A 20081-nucleotide genomic window follows, 5' to 3' on the forward strand; every position below is an offset into this window, starting at 1 on the left:
TTACAGTGTAATGGAAAACCTATTATATTTATATATACACTCAACCAAACACCATCTTAATTATTTTTTAAAAACATAACATGTAAACCAAAAATCTATTGTATTTATAAATATAATCAACCAAACACCACCTTAATTGTTTTTTAAGAGCATAACATGTAAATCTCACTCTTTATTAAAGTAGAAATAAACAAATGATAATATTTTGTAGAATACACCTTGTAACCAATAGAGCTGGTTCAAGCCGTAGATACTACTATACTAGATACTAATTCTAATAATAGATACTAGTTCAAATGGTAAAAACTTAAATCACTTAAACAAATAATTTTAAGTTGAAATTTTTAAATATATAATGAACACTAGCACTCACCGAAAAGATCTACCTTTACAAGAACCCCCAAAAGAGTAATAATCATAAATTATAGGTATACACATGCAATTTTCCCCATGCAGACTCAAAAGGCCATCCCCAAAAATCTGAAACCTAACTTCATATGATTTTGTATGGATAACTGGGTAAGCAATCACAAGTTCCACAAGGTATCTTGCTTTTTTTTAAAAAAAAAAAAAAACTCAATAACAAATGTTCTGAACTGATACAAAATAAATACTAAAAATTAAGCAAAGGTGAAGCTTCGGCCGATTTGCAAAACTAAATTTCAATCTTTTATAGCCTGAAGAACTAAAATACAAGCTCCAAAATCACAATTCAAAACTTGTTTCGATCTCTACCGAGCCGTTTGTATGACTTGAGCTGGCTCCAAAACATTCTTTGCTAGCAATCGAGTCCTCATATCAAGGTTCTTCATGCTTTCTATGATCTGCTCATATCTGTAGAAAGGCACAATAACATATATCATACATCATATAAACAAGATGATACAAATCAGTGCGAGAATATTAAGATGTGAAGTGCATGAACTCGAGTTTTTCCACTGGCAACCTCAGCTTTCTTAAGTAATGCCAAAGCTCAAAGGTACGATTAAAGGCACACAACAACGTGATGCTCTTGCAACGATGTTTTTAAGATCAATATGTATGCATTAACTGGGAACTAAACTTACACATTGAGGTGAGTTGACTCCATAATAACAGTCCCTGCAACAGAGTCAATCTTAGCATCAAGCTTTGAGCTTCTAACCAGATTCATGATCCATCTTTCGGCATCATCATAGGTCATGCTCAACTCTTCTGCAAGCAGGCTATTACAAAGCACAAGTTGAAATAAGTAGTGATATAATAAATAAGCTTGAAAATAGAAGAAAGTTTATAATTGAACTTTTAGCCACATGATCTATTATTCTTTTCCTTTCTTTGTCTTTGGAGAAACTACTTCCCACTTGGAGGGAAAGTGTCTCATCAACTCTCATGAAATGTTGACATGATAAGTAGAAGGTAGGCTTTGTGGCATACTTTCACAAGGGAGTGAAAAAGTTAACATCTTTCATGACCAGTGCCACCCCGACAATGATTTCCTTTCTAGATCAATTCAGAAAAGATCCTGCTATTACTTATGTGCATATATTGTAGTCAAGGAAAAAAGTGTTTCCTTCAGGTCCTCAATGTCATTTGATAATTCTCAAATCAAATAATATTCTTATAACACAAGTTTATGTAACTCCCAACATATCTAACAAACCACATTCTTTCAATAGTTAGAAATTTTTACCCAAATTGGAGGGCATTATTGCAAAAAGTAATGAGAGGAATTCCAATTTTTACAGTAAGAGAAGGCATTGTCATAAATCTTATGATACAACTAGCACGCAACAGATAGCAGGAAAGATGTGCAACGGCTCAACCCTTGCCAGATCTATAGCCGTGTCACTAGTTGGTTGAATTCAGCAAATCCGTTTGAAAATAAAATTGGAAGTTTCCTCTAAATGTGCCAAAAATAAATTACACACCTGATATCAATGCACCTATGAATACGGCAGTAAGTCTCAAAAATAAAGAGGCGAGCATTCTCAAGGAACTCATCCCTCAAAGGCACAGTAGCAAAGTTACCATCTTCCACACGTTTGCCAAGAAAAGGGTCATTCAATATAACCTACACGCAAGTAAAACGTGCAATATATCAACCTGAACCTCATTACATTGAGAAAAAGAAATAATTATGTGAAAAATTAAAGGGAACAACATTAAGATTCCTGAATTCATATATAATGTGCTTCATTTAATTAAAAAAAGGGGCTACAAAAAAATTTGTCAATTTGCCAATTATATCGTTGTTCATATCCAGTAGTATCAAGATTTACGTATTATTGCCTATAATTTGACAGTGACAACATACATCCGTTTGAAGGATCCCGCAATCTCACCTTATGGCTGATTATAAGGGGATGAAATACAATTTTTTTTTAACAACAGATAATATGACCAGAAGCATCTTTAGAATATCTACACATTCCATAGGGAAATCCAGGTGAACTCTTTATCGACCCAGAACTAAAAAAAACAGTAGATCACAAGTGACTGTTTCAACAACCAACTTTCATTGGATGGAACCAAATTATTATTATTGATTATCAAGACATAATGAACCTACAGAATGATCCTCCGAGGACAAGCTAACAACAAGACAATTGAAAGAAGAAATTAGGCCACAGGGAACTTGAAATCTTAGATACTGCTATATCATAATGAAATAATAAACTGTCACAGAACTAATGTGATTTTGAATCATTCAGATCAGAAGATAGCTTTTCTTTTTTAACTGTCTGAAATATGAAAACCAAAAACAAGGCTGATATTGTTGATTGCACGTAGTCATTTACTTAATATCTGATTTTTAAGAGAGAAATCAAATATGCCACTTATAGAAAGTGGCAGCAAACATTAAAATGTGCCAAATAAATATGTATATAAAGATACTATTTCTTACTCTAATTATAAGCATTGTAATTCATTGCCATGTTCACAAAACATAACAGACTGTCTCAACTATACCACCTCATACTACTCCAAAGTGTCATTTACTAGTTAGACTTCAGTTTTTTCCCACGATCCACAAAGAAACCTTTAATACATTCCCTATTTTTCCTTTCTAACTAATTGCTCCCCTATTTATCAGACTCCATTCATGTCCTCTTTCATGGTATGCTACTGAGCCATCTCTGTGTTATTGCAAGACTATAGACACATTTCTTAACAGCACCCCACCAAGCAAGATGTTGTTGTTGTTGTTATTACTATTATTATTATTATTATTATTATAGTTTTTGCATATGTATTTCAACACACCAGGGGGAAGATGGCAGTTCAATCATCACAGAATCCATTCAACCGGATAGGTTCATGTGGGCTAGCAGTACAAATCCTTGGAGTACAACACAAATAGTAGTGGCCCTAATGACCAATATAGCAACAACAGCACAGGCATTGTGTGTACAATTCAAAATAAAAAGCTGACAGAAAAGGTCAATGTTCTATTGGACGCATGGCTCTAGCTAGGTTCATCTTATTGCTTGAGATGCATATTCCAAACTTCAATAGATTGGGGATCCTATCAAGATTCTTGAAGTAGTGGTTATTATCACTCCAGGAAATACCATCAAAATATTTAGTATTCTGGGTAGCTGCTTATTCTATCAATTTTCTGTTAAACATGTTTCAACTATCAATCATGTGTCACAATGACTATTTCTCTCATCCCCTTGTCAAGAGTTAATTACAATGCAAGGACAGTCTGCTAATTACAAGAGATTATATCTAGCTTATATTCCAAGAATTATAAATGTTTATCTTTCAACTTATTTTAACTGTATGATATACGCCAATATGATAATGCTCCTAAAATTTACTGGACAACAGATAGACAAACATACTGACCCTGGTGAAGGATCTAAAATTAGATACAGGCTAATTCAGTTTGATCACTTACCTGTTCACATTCTTTCAATTTCTTCTGCGCTCCTTCAAAGTCATAATTAATATACAGGGATTCTAGAAATTCTGTTATAGGATCTTTGTAAGAATGCAGTTCCTGCTGAATAACTTTGATCAATTCCTTGAGCATATTTCTTCGCCTTTTGTTAACAATGACAGCAGTTGCAACATAACGCAAAAGGTGATGCGCATTTGTCTGAATAGCATTCAGATATCTGCGAACAAGACAAAACAGTAATAGATTAAGCTGAGAAAGGACAGTAAAACAGTGCAATAATCAAGTAACACAAGCAAGACTTTTTTTAAAAAAAAGTCAAGGCTAGTGCAATTTCATTATTTAACTGGAACAAAGATAGAGGAAAACGAAGATTTTTTTTTTCTTTTCCCCTTCGAGTTTAAAGACAAACCTATCTTGAAAAAACAGATCGATGATTCCATTCCTTCCATTCTCATGGTTAAAGAATATGAAAAGGCTCCAATGCATCAACCAAATCCTGTTCTGCAGCTGATTTAAAGGAGATGCAAAGTTCTGCATACCCGGACCAACATTCCCACAAAAATAAAATGAGAAAACATTAAGACAAATCAAGGTTGCAAATAAAATTTCAACAGAGACAAAAACCAAGATTGTACCTTTGAATCAATTATATCTTTCAAGTGATTAAGTTCCTCTAGGGCAACATCCCAATTCTGCATTAAAATTTCAGCTGCAAGCTTGCCCCATAATGCACTCAAACCTCTGTCATTGTTAGTGCACAAAGCACGATACTGATACAAATAGTCAGCCGCACCAGAATAATTTCCACACTCAAATTGGAACTTGGCATACTGATACAAAGCCTCAATCTGATCAGGTCCAATCTGTTCACAGAAAGATAATACATTGTTGAAGCCTCCAGTGGCTTTGGATAGCAAATATTCATCTTTACAAAATTAAGATGTCATCCCTGTGCAGGAATATTGCATAATATGAATCTAGCTTCACCTCTGGTCTTTAACCACAGGAGCAGTTGACAATGTGATAGAAATGAGAATCAAATAATCACTTCCAAACAGCTAATTCCTCAATGCAAGCATATATTTTCAAACAGAAGTTCATTGATCACTTACAGAGTTAAATGAAAGTGCAGTACATATTATAGGGCATATCAAAGCGATGATTTCAGTTTGAATCTAGCAATTGAACATCTAAAATAACACAAATGCAATATAAATTGATAAATAGCGTGCTACATAAATAACAAAAGAATAAGAAGTGAACATCTTTTGCATAGCTCCACTCCATTATGGTCAACATCACACTTCCAGAAAAAAATTGAAAATACTGACAATGACCTAGTTACTGTAACAAGGAAGCTGTACTTCCATCCGGGAAGTGACTAACTACTTAGTTCATAACTTTTCTAGCAAAGGATTGTCCAACAGTCGGCAAATCCTCTATCTGGGTGCTAAAACAACAAGATAGATCCAAACCACCTCTGCAAAAAATCTTTAATCTCACGCTAAAGGCACCCAAATCAATTTGAAAAATATCCAAAATTGTCTCTACAAAAGCTCACAATCACGTCCCAGAAGTACAATTGCTACAACTATCATCAAAGTTATGATTTTTTCAAGCTGAGTGCCATCATAAGACCAAATATTTAATGAAAACACAGATATTTAAAAGAGGGAAACCATAAAAAGTAAAACCACAGACCTGAAACCGATCTTGTAGCATCTGGAGATTGTACTGCTTATCCGGCCTGAGCTCCTGCACCAATGTCGCATTCTGTAGGAACGAAATAAGCGGTGCTGCAGCCTCCTCCAGAGATTTCAGCCTAGCCACCACCTCCACCCTCCGATCCACCATGTCTACACCAAATCCAGCCCCAAAAAACACATCATAACCCTAAAAAAACCAAGATAAATCCAAAAAGGAAACAATATGAAGCCAATTACCTTGAGGAACGTCTTCAGTGTGGTATAGGGTCTTGTGGATATCCATAGCGTAGTCTACCATGTTGGTCTGGCTGAGAAGCTCGATTTTGGCCTTGAGGATCTCACCATCATCGTAGAGCTGCCGGTCCTGGAGGAATTCGAGCATCGGAAAGACCAAGTGGCGGTCCAAGTGCGGCGCGATGCGCGACGTGAGATCGTGGGTTGCCATTGGCGCGCTGAGGAGAGAGCTCGCTAGGGTTAGGGTTTCTCTCCTCTTCGAATCCCCTTCTTTATGAATAACTCCTTTTTATTAGAAAAGGGTATTTTTACAAATAACTCCCTGAAATTTGATCAATTTAAAAAAAAACAAAAACAAAACCCTACTATTTTGGTAATTTGATCGATTTACAAAAAAAACCATCCATTTTTGGTAATTTGATGATTTTAATTTGGTAGAATACCTTATTTAGTCCTTCTAATATAGTCATTCTGCCCTTTTAATCCCTCTAATATGATTTGTCCCTATGAGGGTTTTTGTATTTTAATTTTTGAGAAATATAAGTTCTCATAGAACATCCTAGGGACAAATTATATTAGAGAGAGACTTATATTTCTCAAAAATTAAAATACAGAGACTCCTAAGGACAAATCTCATTAGAGGGACTAAAAGGAGTAGATTGACTATATTAGAGGGACTAAATAGAGTATTTATCTTCTAACTTTTTATTAAACCACTCCATGTGATACTCTTGGGCATACGTCACATGTTACATTTGATAAATAAAATAGGTTAAAAGCAGATAAGATATAAAAAAACTAGATTCGATTATAAAAAAATGCGCACTAAAATAATATAATATGAATTGTATGTAAATAAACAAAACTACTCTAAACAGTCATTTAAAAAAAAACTTTTAGACCTATCTTAGACCTCTCGCCCCTAAGCCTAAATATTGAAAGAAATTGGAAAACAGTAAAATGAGAAACTCGGGGGTCGTTTGGTATCGATTTTGTTTTTTCTTTTGTTTTATTTTTGCTTTGTTTAATGGTGGTCTAAGTGCCGCGCGATGTGTGGCATGAGATTGTGGGTTGCCATTGGCATGTGAAGAAGAGAGCTCGCTAGGGTTTGGGTTTCTCTCCTCTTTATTGGAAAAATGATTTTTTACAAATAACTCCTTGAATTTGATCAATTTACAAAAAAAACTCCTCCGTGTTTTTGGTAATTTGATAACTATAACTTTTATCAAACCACTTCTTCTGATACTCTTGCGCATACATCACCTGTTACATTTGATGAATAACGTTGGTTAAGGGCAGATAAAATATAAAAAACTAAATTAAATTAGAAAAAGAAAATTGACATGATAAACTTATATTTTATTCTTATGTTAAATGCGCACTAAAATAATGGCAAAATATTATATGAATTGCATGTAAATAAACAAAACTACTTTTATCATTTACTCCCAAACTTGGGAGTGTATATATATATATATATATTAAAAAGATTCTTTTAGACCTATCTCAAATTTCTTGTCCCAAGCCTAAATATTGAAAGAAAGAGGAAACAGTGAAATGAGAAACTTAGGGGTCATTTGGTATCATTTTTATTTTTGTTTCACTTTTATTTTGTTTTTGTTTTGTTATCAATTTTTTTAAAATGAAAGCATGCTTGCATACACTAACTATTGTGTATTTTCAAAAAATAAAAATAAAAATACTTTTAGCTACCACAAAATTATTATGCCCCTTTTTTTATAATTTTTTTCAAATTCATTATTTTTATCCCAATTTGTAAGATATCATGGCCAAATAATTAATTTATATAAATAGTTTTTCTTAAAAGTATTTTTTTAGACTATTGGTATTAATTTGTAAAAAAATGATATTTTTTAAAAAACATATAAATTAAAAATTAAAAGGAGAGAGAGAGAGAGAGAGAGGAGTAGAAGATGAGGGGCTTCATGGTGGAAATAAGAGTTTTAAAAATGTTTCTAAATAATTTGAAAATATAAAAATGTTGTTTCCTGTTTTTTTGAAATATAAGAATTATTGCTAAATTTTTTGAAAATAAAAATAATGTGCCAAACATGTTATGCCAGTTTTATTTCCAAAACATGAAATTGAAAAAAAAACAAACAAAAAAGCAGAGGTTGACAACAATACCAAACAACCCCTAAATAAAAAGGAAAAAAAATTAATTTTCTTTTTATTCTACTCCCCATAAAATTAGTTATTATGTATGGGTAAAATAAAGTAGATCATCTAATAAAAAGTTATTATACTCCTTAGCCTGCCCACTGAACATGCCAATATATATTCTTGGGAGTGGGAATCACTTGCACCCCCTAGCATGGAAATACCCATATTACCCCTCTATTTATATTTAATTAATATTTAAAAGTTTAATATAATTAATTAATAGATTTAATTATAAAAAAAATAAAAAAATAATAATTATAAATAATCATATTTAAATTATTTTTTATAAGTGAATTTTTTTTTTTTTATTAATTAATTATATGTTAATAAAAAAATATTACTTTAAATAATTAATTATAATAATTTAAATTAAAAATTTAAATTATAGTAACATATATACGTATTGATTAACATAATAAAATAATTTAAATATCTTTATTTTTAACTATTATTATTAATAATTATTATTGTTAAATATATTAATTAAATATGTGAAAATTATATTAATTTTAATTATTTAACTATATTAAATTAAAATAAATAATTATATTCTAAATATTTAATAATAAATAATGTTAAATATTTATTATTAAACATAATTCATTATTTTATACTACAAATGATTTTACTTATACAAAAGCTTATAAATATAATTTTCATCCTATCTCTCTCTTACTTTTTCATATACCTAACTCTCATTCTCTCCAACCAAAACACCTTCAACATTATCCTCTCTTCCTCTATTCTTATTCACATTCCTCCCTTCTTCTCATTCCCCTTTTTCCCATTCATATTCCGCAATCCAAATCGGGCTCTCAAGTATTTCTTACAAACAATCATTAATATTTCTTTAATAAATTTTTAAATATCAATATTTAGAATATAAGTAACAATAATCTAGTGTATTAGTTCCAATAACATTAGTTCCAATTTGTTCAAATTACCCTGAACAAATATTATAAGCTAATGGGATAGGTTCACTTAATCAAAGTAATATATGAATATTATTTCCGCTGTAAATAGCATGCTTTTTTGCTACCAATTTCCTGGAAAAACAACAAAACAGACAAACAAACAAACACAAAGAACTACAATTGAAACATTGCCAAGAACATCCACCAATCCTCATCATGCAAATCAACTATGAACAGGCTCCTCAGTTTTTATGGGCCAAAACAGAGGGTTTAACATTTAACTAGTGCAAATAACACGGTATGCACGAACACTTAATACGATCGCTGGGACAGTTCTGATTCAAAGGCTACTAGTAAGAATCGAAGCACAGTTCATGGAGACTTCAGAGCTTGCGCATGATGACGGATGTGATCTTCGATGAAGGTTGCAATGAAAAAGTAAGAATGATCATAGCCGGGTTGCAGTCGCAAAACCAGAGGAACACCTTGCTTCTTGCAGGCTTCCTCAAAGTTCTTAGGCAAGAGCTGATCATGGAGGAACTTGTCATCCTCTCCCTGTCAGCGCCGACATCAATGGTCAGAAACTTGGAAAACCATAGACAACATGCAAGTAAAAAAAAAAAGTAAAAGTAATCCCAAGCAAAATAGCAGTAAAAATACTCAATAATGATGGCTATCGGTGCATGATTGGAGCATGGTCATGCACCTGCACCATGGCAGCAACTACAAGCCAAACATGGAAGTTTACTAGGGAATAGATTTTCTTGAGATAATCTAGAGTGTGATTTGATACCAAGTCGAATGCCAATTTTGTCAGAAAAATAGATTTATTATAAATTTCAAATCCTTGCAACTAAAATAAAGAAGACACTAACTGCCAAGGTACAAACTCAATGAATGTAGTTTCTGTACCTGATCAATCAAAATTGTAGTTGAAACTTTTTTGCCCTTTTCAACCAAGCAAGTGGCATCATATTCCTGGAAATAATTACAAGCTTCAATTAATTGCTTTAATTGATACAACAGGATTTAGGACTAGTAAGAGAAAAACCAAAATGAAAAAGAATTACCTCCCAGTCAGGCTTATTGCTACCCAAGTAGTTTGAAAAGGCTTTTTGACCCCAAGGGCAGTTTATCGGATTGATAATCGGTGCAAAAGCAGAAACAGACTAAAAAAAAGAGGCAATAATAACAGTAAAAGGCATGCTCGCAGAAATTTTGGTAGTGTGGGATACTAAATCAACACATAATTCCATATTCATAATTAGCTACCTTGTACTTGTCAGGGTTTTTGAGGTAAATGGTCAAGGCCCCATGCCCACCCATTGAATGCCCAGAAATGGATGCTCTTGATGTGTCAAGCTGCTCGAAATTTTCAGCCAAAACTTTTGGTAGTTCGTTTATGACATAGTCATACATGCGCCAGTTTTTCCATTTCTCCTGTGTAGCATTTAAATAAAATCCAGCACCTAGACAAGCAGAAGTTAGAAATCAATTAAATACGAGAAAATATCTTCTTAAAGAGATATTCAGTTAATCTGAAGTGTATTCAGGGGTTGAGGATCTAAGCTGTTTCTAGTTGTTAGAATCGTTCAATAATTGATCCAAGTCCACAATCCCTGTGCAAATTCCTTTGGCACCTTCAGTTCTAAAATTCTTTGCCACAGCTTTTAAAAAGATTGAAATGTCAGTTTAACCAAAAAAATCCACCCAACCACCTACTTCACACCTCACTTGACACTCAATTCAAAAAATTGAGTGTGGAGAACTTCATTACCAGGCAAATAAGTGTACTACCCTACATAAAGCAGGTTATGCCAAACGATGGTTAAACACACTTAAGGGTATATGAGCATGAATTACACTAAACAGAACTAACCAGTTTGGGACCAAAACCCCATATTTCAATGCTCATAAAGAGAAAGCTTTGGACTTCAAGAAGTTATCAACCACCTACTTCCTAGGTCACACCAAACCCTCGGACCACTAAAAACCATTTTCAGAAGCTGTTTATGATACTCTACACCCTTCATACACTATTTATTGGCATAATCTCAAGCATATGTGAGGTCACTTAGTTTTTGTAAATAAAACCACGCCTTGGGCCCAATCTTTAAGAAAAAAAAAAGGAAAAGACAATGATTGGCAAACAAAAGACAAAATACGGGCTCTCTGAACTTACATAAGTTGGGGTCCATCATCTGGAGACGAAGTCCCAAGCAAAAAAACAGAAATAAACTGGCTTTTCTGGACTTACCGTAGCAATTAAGTTCATATATGGTTTGCTGTATTCATTCAGTTTATGATGACCAGCATAAAATATTTTCATGTAGTTGAACCATAAAATATGGAAGAAATGACTAGAGAAAACACTTAATCGTCAAGGCAAATATTTGAGCCAAAGACCCTCAGAACTTATTGAATACCGCAAAGACCGGATCCCAATTAAGCTCTGAATTTAAAGAATATGACTAATGAAAGAAAGCTTCCCAAACTAAATTTCATTTGATCCTAATCAACCAACATCATTTGTTGTCATCACATCCTAAAGGTTTTTCCCTACAAATTACCTTCCTTGTATCAAAATCCCAATCTCGTAAGGCTAAACTTTTTTCTGAGTTCATTGATCGTAATAACTAGTTGGATATTGGTTTTGTCAGTCCAAAGTTTATGTGGTCCAACGCTCAAGCGGGTCTGGCTTGTCGCTAGGCCCGTCTTGACCATTGCTTAGCCAATGCTCTCTGGACTTCTAATTTTGGTTTGTATTAGAATTCTCACCTTTCTAGAATTTCCTTTGATCATGCTCCACTTTCACTTGTTGCTCTCTTTCGCGATATTACTAAGAGTATAATCTTTCAATTTGATAACTATTGGATGGACCACCCTGAATGTCACCGCATTGTCAACCAAGTCTGGAATTCTAAAGCCAATTCGAACCCTTTGCATGCCTTCTCTCATTTAGTTGCCCACACTAGGTCTAGACTTATCTCCTGGAGATCTTCCGGAATGCACCTTTTAGATAGGGATATTTTAGAAACCGGACGTAAAATTGAAGCCCTTGAAAATGCAGACATCCTTGATAACTCCCAGACCTATGACCCTTCTCATCTTAGAGCTTTGCACAATAGACATAATGCCATACTCCGTCAGAATTCTCTGAAATGGGCTCAACATGCTAGACTGATGTGGGTCCAAAATGGGGACCTTAATTCCAGTTTTTTCACAACAGTGTCCATATCCATAGGCATAAAGCCTTATTTCCCATATCACTGACACTTAGGGTGATGTCCATATTGACTGGGCTCAAATTGAGCATTGTTTTCTGGATTTTTATTTGGATTTGTGGACAATTTCCTATATCACTGACACTCAGGGTAATGCCCACATTGATAAGGCTCAAATTGAGCATTGTTTTTTGGATTTTTATCTGAATTTGTGGTCCAACTGTCATCACTCCTCTTTCAAAGACCTTCTGGTGGCTTTAAATTCTGATCATAATCATATTTCTAAGTATGACTATGTTTCGCTTCTTAAACTTGTGACTAAGGCAGAGGTGTATAAAACTCTTTGCTTTTTCCTCTACGGTAAGAGTCGGGTCCTGATGGTCTGAATGCGGATTTTTATCATTTCTTTTGGCATGACATTGGTAACCATTTATTTGAGGCAGTTAAACATTTCTTTTGCACTTCTTCTTTGCCAAAATCTTGGGGTAACACCTATGTGGCTTTGATCCAACAACATGATAAGCCTAAGATGGTTGCTGATTATTGCCCTATTTCTTTATGCAACGTCTGTTATAAAATTATTACCAAAATAATGGCTAATAGACTTAAATACATCCTCCCAAATATAATAGGTAGAAAGCACTGTGGTTTCATTGCTAGTCGTAGCCCTATGGACAATATTTTAGCTATCCAAGAGGTTGTCCACTCTATAGAAAATGAAACTAAGGGCGCCCCAAGATGTTAATCAAAACTGATATAGAGAAAGCTTATGATACCCTTAGGTGGAATATTGCCATCTTTTCTAACATGGGTTTCCCAACTCTTTGGATTTCTTGGGTCAAGACATGCCTCTCCTCAAACCGTTTTTCCTTCCTTATCAACGGTCAACCTTCTAATTGGATTTCCTCTGCCAGAGGAATCAGACAAGGAGTCCATTTATCCCTTTATATGTTCATTTTTGCTTCTCAAAATCTCACGGTTATACTGAATAAAGCATTTATCTCTAGATCTAGTCCCTAGTTTCAATCCTAATCTAGCTCTCAATTTCAATCATCTCATGTACGCAAATGACCTAAATCTTGTTACTAGGGCCAATCGTAAATCTGCTAGAAAATGTAAGCTTTGCCTTGATATCTATGCTCATCTTACTGGCCAAATTTCCAATTCCAGCAAATCTACTATATATTTTCCCAGCTAGATCAATAAGAGGCTAGCTTATAGCACCACCAACATCTTGAATTTCAAAAGGGGTGAATTTCCCCTTACTTATCTTTAAGTGTTTGTTGCTCCTAAAAGGCTTAGACTTTCCTATTTCCAGCCTTTCTCGAGTTTCCAAGACAATTGCCAGATTAGATCATAATTATCTATCCAAAGCTAGCAGGCTTACTTTGATTAATAGTTCTATTCTTTTAATTCCTATATATGACTTGGCATCCTACTATTTACTTGATCATATTCTTGATCTGATTTCCAAACTACTGAGGGATTCGCTTTGGGTCAAGGGTGGCAATAGTCGGGGCATCCAGCTTGTTAGACGGAACATTTCCACTCTCAACAAAACTGAGGGAGACTTGGGTATCAAGGACTTAAGGTTGGCCAGACTTTCTTCATTGACTAAGGAGGTGTTTGGTTTGAAGGAGTGGAATGGGAGTCATTAATTATATTGTGTAAATACTTGTTTAGATGTGGAGTAATGGACTAATGGGAGTGAGGAAGGTATGATGAAGGAGTGAGAAAGTTATGGAGAAGGAATCACATGCACTTGAATTTTGAGGGGATTCTTGATTTCTTGACAATGAAATGACAATACTACCCTTGCTTTAACCCACTTTTTTTTATATCAACCAAATTATAATTAGTTATTTATATTAGTTAATTAATTGTTTATTATAATATTAACAATAAATTTGGACATTAATTAATATTAATAGTTAAAAAGTAATTATTATGGTTCATAATATATTCATTTAAAAATATATTTAAATTAGTAATTAGTTATAGATTATAGTTAATTAATTGTTAATTAATGATATTAATAAAAATATATTTCTTGTAACGTTGTGGCCACAAATGTTTCATCATTATAACGATCCACGTAGGAAACCTTTGTTGCCACATCGTTATAATGATGAAACATTTGGCCACAACGTTACAAAAAAAACATTTGTGGCCATCAATGCAACCGGAGAACAGTTTTGTGGCCACAACATTACAAAAAAAAATTTGTGGCCACAACGTTGTTACAAAAAAAAAAATTTGTGACCACAACGTTACAAAAAAAAAAATTTGTGCCCACCAGTAAAACTACCCCTCATTTTTCTTTTTCCATTCCCAATGAATTATATTTCCAACCAAACATGGTGTTTTTTCCCATTCCCATTACCACAAATTCTCATTACCATTCCTATTCTACTCATTCTCATTCCCATTCTACAAACCAAACGCTACCTACTATTTTCTTTAGTTTATAATTTTTTCAACCTTAGGGACATGGATTTTCTATTGGCAAGGTTGGCATAAACTTTGGCAACTCTAGGTTACCCCTAGGGTGAGATTCTTTTCCTGGTTGATGATCCACGGGAGGGTTCAAACCTTTGACTTTCTTCACTTGATTAATCTGGCACTTTTCCTCCAATTGCTTACTTTGTGGCTTGCACTTGGAAAGCCTTGACCATCTTCGACTTAAATGTCCCAACACAGGGGATGTCTAGGGACTCTCTTGAGAGACTTCTGAATACCAAATTTGATTTTGGTAAGGATATTTGTAACGAAGACTGGATTTTGAAATATAATTCCAAATTTATGAATCTGGAAAACCAAATGTGATCTTGTCTTTAGAGGTTTGTAGCCAGATCTCAATAACATTGCTCTCCGTGCTTTGGAGCATGTTCAAGAGTACTGATCAAGGCTGACAAACCAGATAGGTAAGTCTCTTGCTAACCTAAACTCTCCTTTCTTTTCTAATTATCTCTCTTCATAGATGTTTCCTGGACTTCTGTTGTGATGGTCGGTGGTATTGGCTTTATGTTTATATCCACTGACAGGAGGATTCACCTTGCAGGGTATTTCCAAATTTGGACAAATTCTAGCCTTCAAGCTGAAGCAATGGCATTGGAGATGACTCTCACTCTTGCAGAGGAACGGCAAATGGAAGTTGGGCATGTTTTCACTGACTATGGGGAAGTGGCCGATGTTGTGCAGAACAAGTCGGATATTCATAATTAGCACATCAATACTAGTATCCACAACATCCAACATCGAATGTTGAATTTCCTTAACATGATTTTTTGAGATCATTCCAAGCTATTGGAACTCCTTAGCTGATCGTCTAGACCTGGTAAGTTTCCCCCGTGTTTAGTCAAATTACGTTGTAGGCTCCACTCCTAGGACTGGCGGCGCCACCGCGAGGACGGCAGCGTCGCTCAACCCCAGCTGAGGTCCAAGTGGTTCACCAGCAGCCGCTCGGACACACCATGGCCGTGCACGCCATGTCCCGAGCGAAGGAGAGCGCCACGCGCGGCCTCCAACGCACCCAACCGAGAGGAACATCGATGCGCCACCACGCGGCCGTGGACCGTGGTCAGCAAAGCACCGTTGGGGCCCACCCTTGGCAAAAGGGCGGGTTAGCGTGGCACCACCTCGGTGGGCAGTGGGGCCAACTCAACAAACCGAATGGTCGAAGGACAGACAATGCCGCCGCGACGTGGATGTGTCACCCAACCCTCGGCCGAGGTCCGAGTGGCTTGCCGGCAGCCACCCGAACTCACCATGGTCGTGCGTGCCATATCTTGAGCGAGGGGGAACACCGTGCCCGCAACCCCCAGCGCATCCAACCGAGGGACACTGGCGCACCGCCACAGACAGTGGAGCATTGATGGGGCCCATCCTTAGGGGTGGCAATTTTTGACAAGACACGTTTACACGACACGACACGACACGGTCTTAGGAGGGTTTGGGTTTAGGTTAAACGGGTTAGTGTCATAAACGGGTCGACCCATTTATGACACGCTAAATAGCGTTCGGTCATAAACGGGTTGACACGTATGACCTGTTAACCCGCTTTAATATGAATAGGTAAATGTGTCTGATAGTAAACTTGATAAATTAATTGAATTATTCTCACGGCAAATATGATGTTTAAGTATTTTTATGTTTAATGTTAGTTTGGATTTTTTTAAAAAAATGTTTTTGATTAAAAAAATTACGTGTCGCGTGTCGTGATCGTGTGGCGTGTTAAACGTGTCATGTTTTAAACAGATAAACAGGTCGTATTAACCTATTTAAGACTTAAACGTGTTAAACGTGTTGTGTCGTGTCGCCACGGGTTTTAGACGTGTCGTGTTCGTGTCAGGGTTAAACGTGTCAGATTCACAGGTCAACCCGACACGAACACGACCCGCTAACCCGTTTTGCCACCCCTACCCGTCCTTGGGCAAGGACAGGTTAGCGCGGAACCACCTCACGGTTGTTGGCAGGGACCGGGACACAACGCGCACAATGGAGCTCACCAGGTGGCCAGAGCCCAGAGGAGGAAGAAGGGGGGGCGCACTGCTACTAAGGGTCATTGCGCTCCTCAACTTTCTCTCTTCCACCAAGGAATGGATACACCTCGGCTGATGAAGCTGTGCAAATTCAAGATTTCATTTTTTATTTTTTTATTTTCTCCAGCTACAACATAGCGCATTTAACCAAATAAAAAATATCCCAATCTCTGTAATCCTTGCAGCCATGTCTTCCTGGTCCTTCTAAACACTATCTCAACAATTTCAAGCTTTCAAAAACTGGAAACAAGAATCACCATGATCTATGCCTTTTCTCAAAGATTTATATCAATTATATTATTCAAATCCAAGTCTAATAAAGAAGACACATTTAGAATGAGAAAAACAATTGACTTTCCAGACTTACAAACCCAAGTTTATTGATTACTACTGTTACTTTGTAAACTGAGATGAGCAAAGTGCACCAGAATCTGACTTTTCTGTTGATGATTCTGCTTATTTTAACATCGTATCATTTATTTATAAAAAAATCTAACAAATACATAGCATTAAATACAAATTAAACCAAATATTATTTGGACTTGATTCAAACCAAAAGTTTAAGCTAATCAGATAAAAACCTAGGCTTATAAATTCATATTCACAGGCACTAAGTTAACCAACGTAGGACTATTAATTACTCTAATAAAGAGAGTAACATTATATTTCTAAAACTTTCAAAAAGGACCAAGAATATTTTATAATTAGTGTGCAAAATATAAGTGGATCGAAGTCAAAAAAAATTCAAATTTATTGATGCTTATGGAAGACCATCCAAAATTCTACAAGAAATAGGTAAGGAATGTAATTTCTTACCAACACCAAAATCCCAGTTGTCAGCCTCCCCTTCCACATTAAGACCTCCTGCCATAATTGATACCAGGAAAAAGGTCACCGACATTACACATTAATACAACTACTTGTACGATATGCAAATTTTGAATGGCCATCAAGAATTTCCAAAGCAACAATAGAGCCGGTATTCTGACCAAGAATGCTAAGAAAAATTGTAATAAGAACAAGAATTGGGTGTTGCACTGTGAATTTCATGTAACTTGCCACCTACTTGAAAGGCTGGTACACTATCATTGTGCCAAGATTGTCCTAGATAATCTTGAAGCTTCAGCTCTTCTGTCCATGTATGTGGGTGCCAACTTTCTCCAAAGCAATTAAAATGGCATTATAGTAGCAAACAATGGAAATATAATTAATTTGGATTTATAACACAAGCACATACAAGTAGCTGATCAGGTCAAACAAGCTTCTAAAGGAGAAAGACACAATAGGCTAGATGACATCTCAGATGAATTAAAATTAGTAAATCCCAACCCATACAGTTTGTCCAAAGTTTCATAGTCCAATGACAACTAATTGGGTGCTCAATTTCGAAAAGCAGGGGAAAAGTTTCAAGATTCTCAGTCGAAGCAACATGCCATCTTTTGCAAAGAATATAGTACAGGACAACATGTGGGGAAAAGATAAAAATGAAAAGTGAGTAATTTCTGATACAGCAAATGGGGCATTGCCAATTTCAGAAACTTAAAAGTAAATTACAGTAACGTAGTTATTCCAATAACTTACTCGGAGATGTGTCAGGAGCAACAAGAGCAACACCCTCACTAGCAGCAGCTCTTTGGGCACCAGATTTGATAATGAAATTCTCATCATTGCAAGTAAGGCCAGACAACCAGTACAGAACCTATTAAGTAAAAACAAGAAGAAGAAAAAAAAATCACATACATCTGGAACTCAGTCATCTCATTTTCTAGAGCATGTTATATCTTTTTTTTTCAATCCAATTTATAATCTTCAGTTAATCTCACTCAAGAAAACATTCTTCTACATTTTCTTTCTTTTTTGCATCTAATTTTTCTAGATTCATAAACAAAATGAAGCTATCAAAATCAATGCTACTGATCTTTGAAAAAAAAAAAACTTGAACTACTTGACAATGTTTGGCCCAATAAGATGAACCCAAATAGAATTCATCATATTCACCAAAAAAGATTTAACCGCAATCCAACCATAAACATTTTTCTACATGTTTTATTTCTTTTTTTCAATCCAATTTTTCTAGATTCATAAACAAAATGAAGCCATCAAAATCAATGCCACTGATCTTAAAAAATCGAACTACTTGACAATGTTTAGTCCAATAAGATGAAATGAAAACAGCATTCATCATATTCACCCAAAAAAAAAAAAGAAAAAGAAATTAACAACAATCCAACCAAAATCAATGCCACTGAGCTTTAAAAAAAAACCCATACACACACAAAAACAACCAATAAAATACAAAATCAGAATCAGCAAGAGAGAGAAAAAAATATATAGATATGTATCTCTTCAAATCTTCACAATCAAAACATGAAGTCCATAATCCAAGAAGAATTACACAATCAACCGCTTAAAAAGAGAGAGAGAGAGAGAAAAAAAGAAGAGGGCTTACAGGGAGCTTCTGGGAGGAGGTGAGCGAAGGGGGGAAGTAGATGGAGAAGGTCATGGAGCAGCCGAGGGTGGAGCTGGTGTGCTTGTATCTCCGATTGAAGCCCCCAAACATCTTGTTGCTGCTGATCTCGCTGGGTTTCTCCATTCCGATTCTCGATCTCTTGCTCTCAGTCTCACTCTCTCTCTCTCGTACTATTTCTTGCTTGGGATGAAGGGCCCTGGGGCCCTAGTTAATTTTAGCTTATGTAAAATTTTCTTTCAGTTTTTTTTTAATTATTATTATTGTTATTTATTTTAATATTTTTTCAAATATCTCAAGCGTTGTTAGTTAAAAAAATTGTACCAATGGTGTGTTCCTAAGGTAAGGCAAGAACTAAATGATCACTCGATGACAAAGAGTGCGAGTTATAGTCTCTGACCCACAATCAAAGATCGGTTATCACCACTGTGCTTAATTAGGTTTGAATTCAAGATACTTAAATGTCACATTTATTTTTAAAAGTGGAGTCAATGTGGCTATAAACTAGGTAGTCAGAACTGGGTTGGACCGGTTGAACCGGACCCGGGTATTAGGCCGGTCCGGTTCAGCCTATAAAACCGGGCAGAGGAAAAACCGTTGTTGAACCGGATGAACCGGGCGGTTCAACCATGAACCGGACCGGTTCATCCGGTTTCAACAGTGAATTAAAAAAAAAAAACATGCCAATGGGCCATGGCCATGACCCATGTGTGGAATTCATTTCAATGTGGAAAACTTTTTGTGTATGAAACTATGCATTGTGAATTTTCTTACCATGCTTATTGCATAGTATTATCTAAATGTATCTTTTGTTGAGAATTATGAGCTATGGATTTAATTTTATGGATTTGATTTTAGTGTTTGAGAAAAACTTGATGAGATTAATTTTATTTAGTGTTTTATACTTTTATATGGATTTAGT

General features: G+C 35.3%; 2 protein-coding genes across 2 annotated transcripts; both read right to left on the reverse strand.

Moving 5' to 3' along the window:
* Positions 1–520: 520 nt before the first annotated feature.
* LOC120263624 (eukaryotic translation initiation factor 3 subunit E) lies at positions 521–6083 on the reverse strand. The gene is made up of 8 exons (XM_039271590.1): positions 5833–6083; positions 5591–5745; positions 4525–4752; positions 4299–4420; positions 3887–4106; positions 1911–2053; positions 1068–1205; positions 521–834 (listed from the first exon to the last, which is right to left on the reverse strand). Exons 1-8 carry the CDS (start codon positions 6038–6040, stop codon positions 732–734), a joined length of 1317 nt encoding a protein of 438 aa, XP_039127524.1. The 5' UTR covers positions 6041–6083; the 3' UTR covers positions 521–731.
* Positions 6084–9078: 2995 nt separating this feature from the next.
* On the reverse strand, positions 9079–19352 carry LOC120263520 (S-formylglutathione hydrolase). Its single transcript, XM_039271460.1, has 7 exons — positions 19142–19352; positions 18274–18391; positions 17509–17556; positions 10200–10396; positions 9998–10096; positions 9840–9905; positions 9079–9482 (listed from the first exon to the last, which is right to left on the reverse strand). The coding sequence occupies exons 1-7, from the start codon at positions 19283–19285 to the stop codon at positions 9300–9302; spliced, it is 855 nt and encodes a 284-aa protein (XP_039127394.1). The 5' UTR covers positions 19286–19352; the 3' UTR covers positions 9079–9299.
* Between the last annotated feature and the right edge of the window lie 729 nt (positions 19353–20081).

Source organism: Dioscorea cayenensis, chromosome 6, assembly GCF_009730915.1.
Source record: "Dioscorea cayenensis subsp. rotundata cultivar TDr96_F1 chromosome 6, TDr96_F1_v2_PseudoChromosome.rev07_lg8_w22 25.fasta, whole genome shotgun sequence".
Taxonomy (NCBI): Eukaryota; Viridiplantae; Streptophyta; class Magnoliopsida; order Dioscoreales; family Dioscoreaceae; genus Dioscorea; species Dioscorea cayenensis.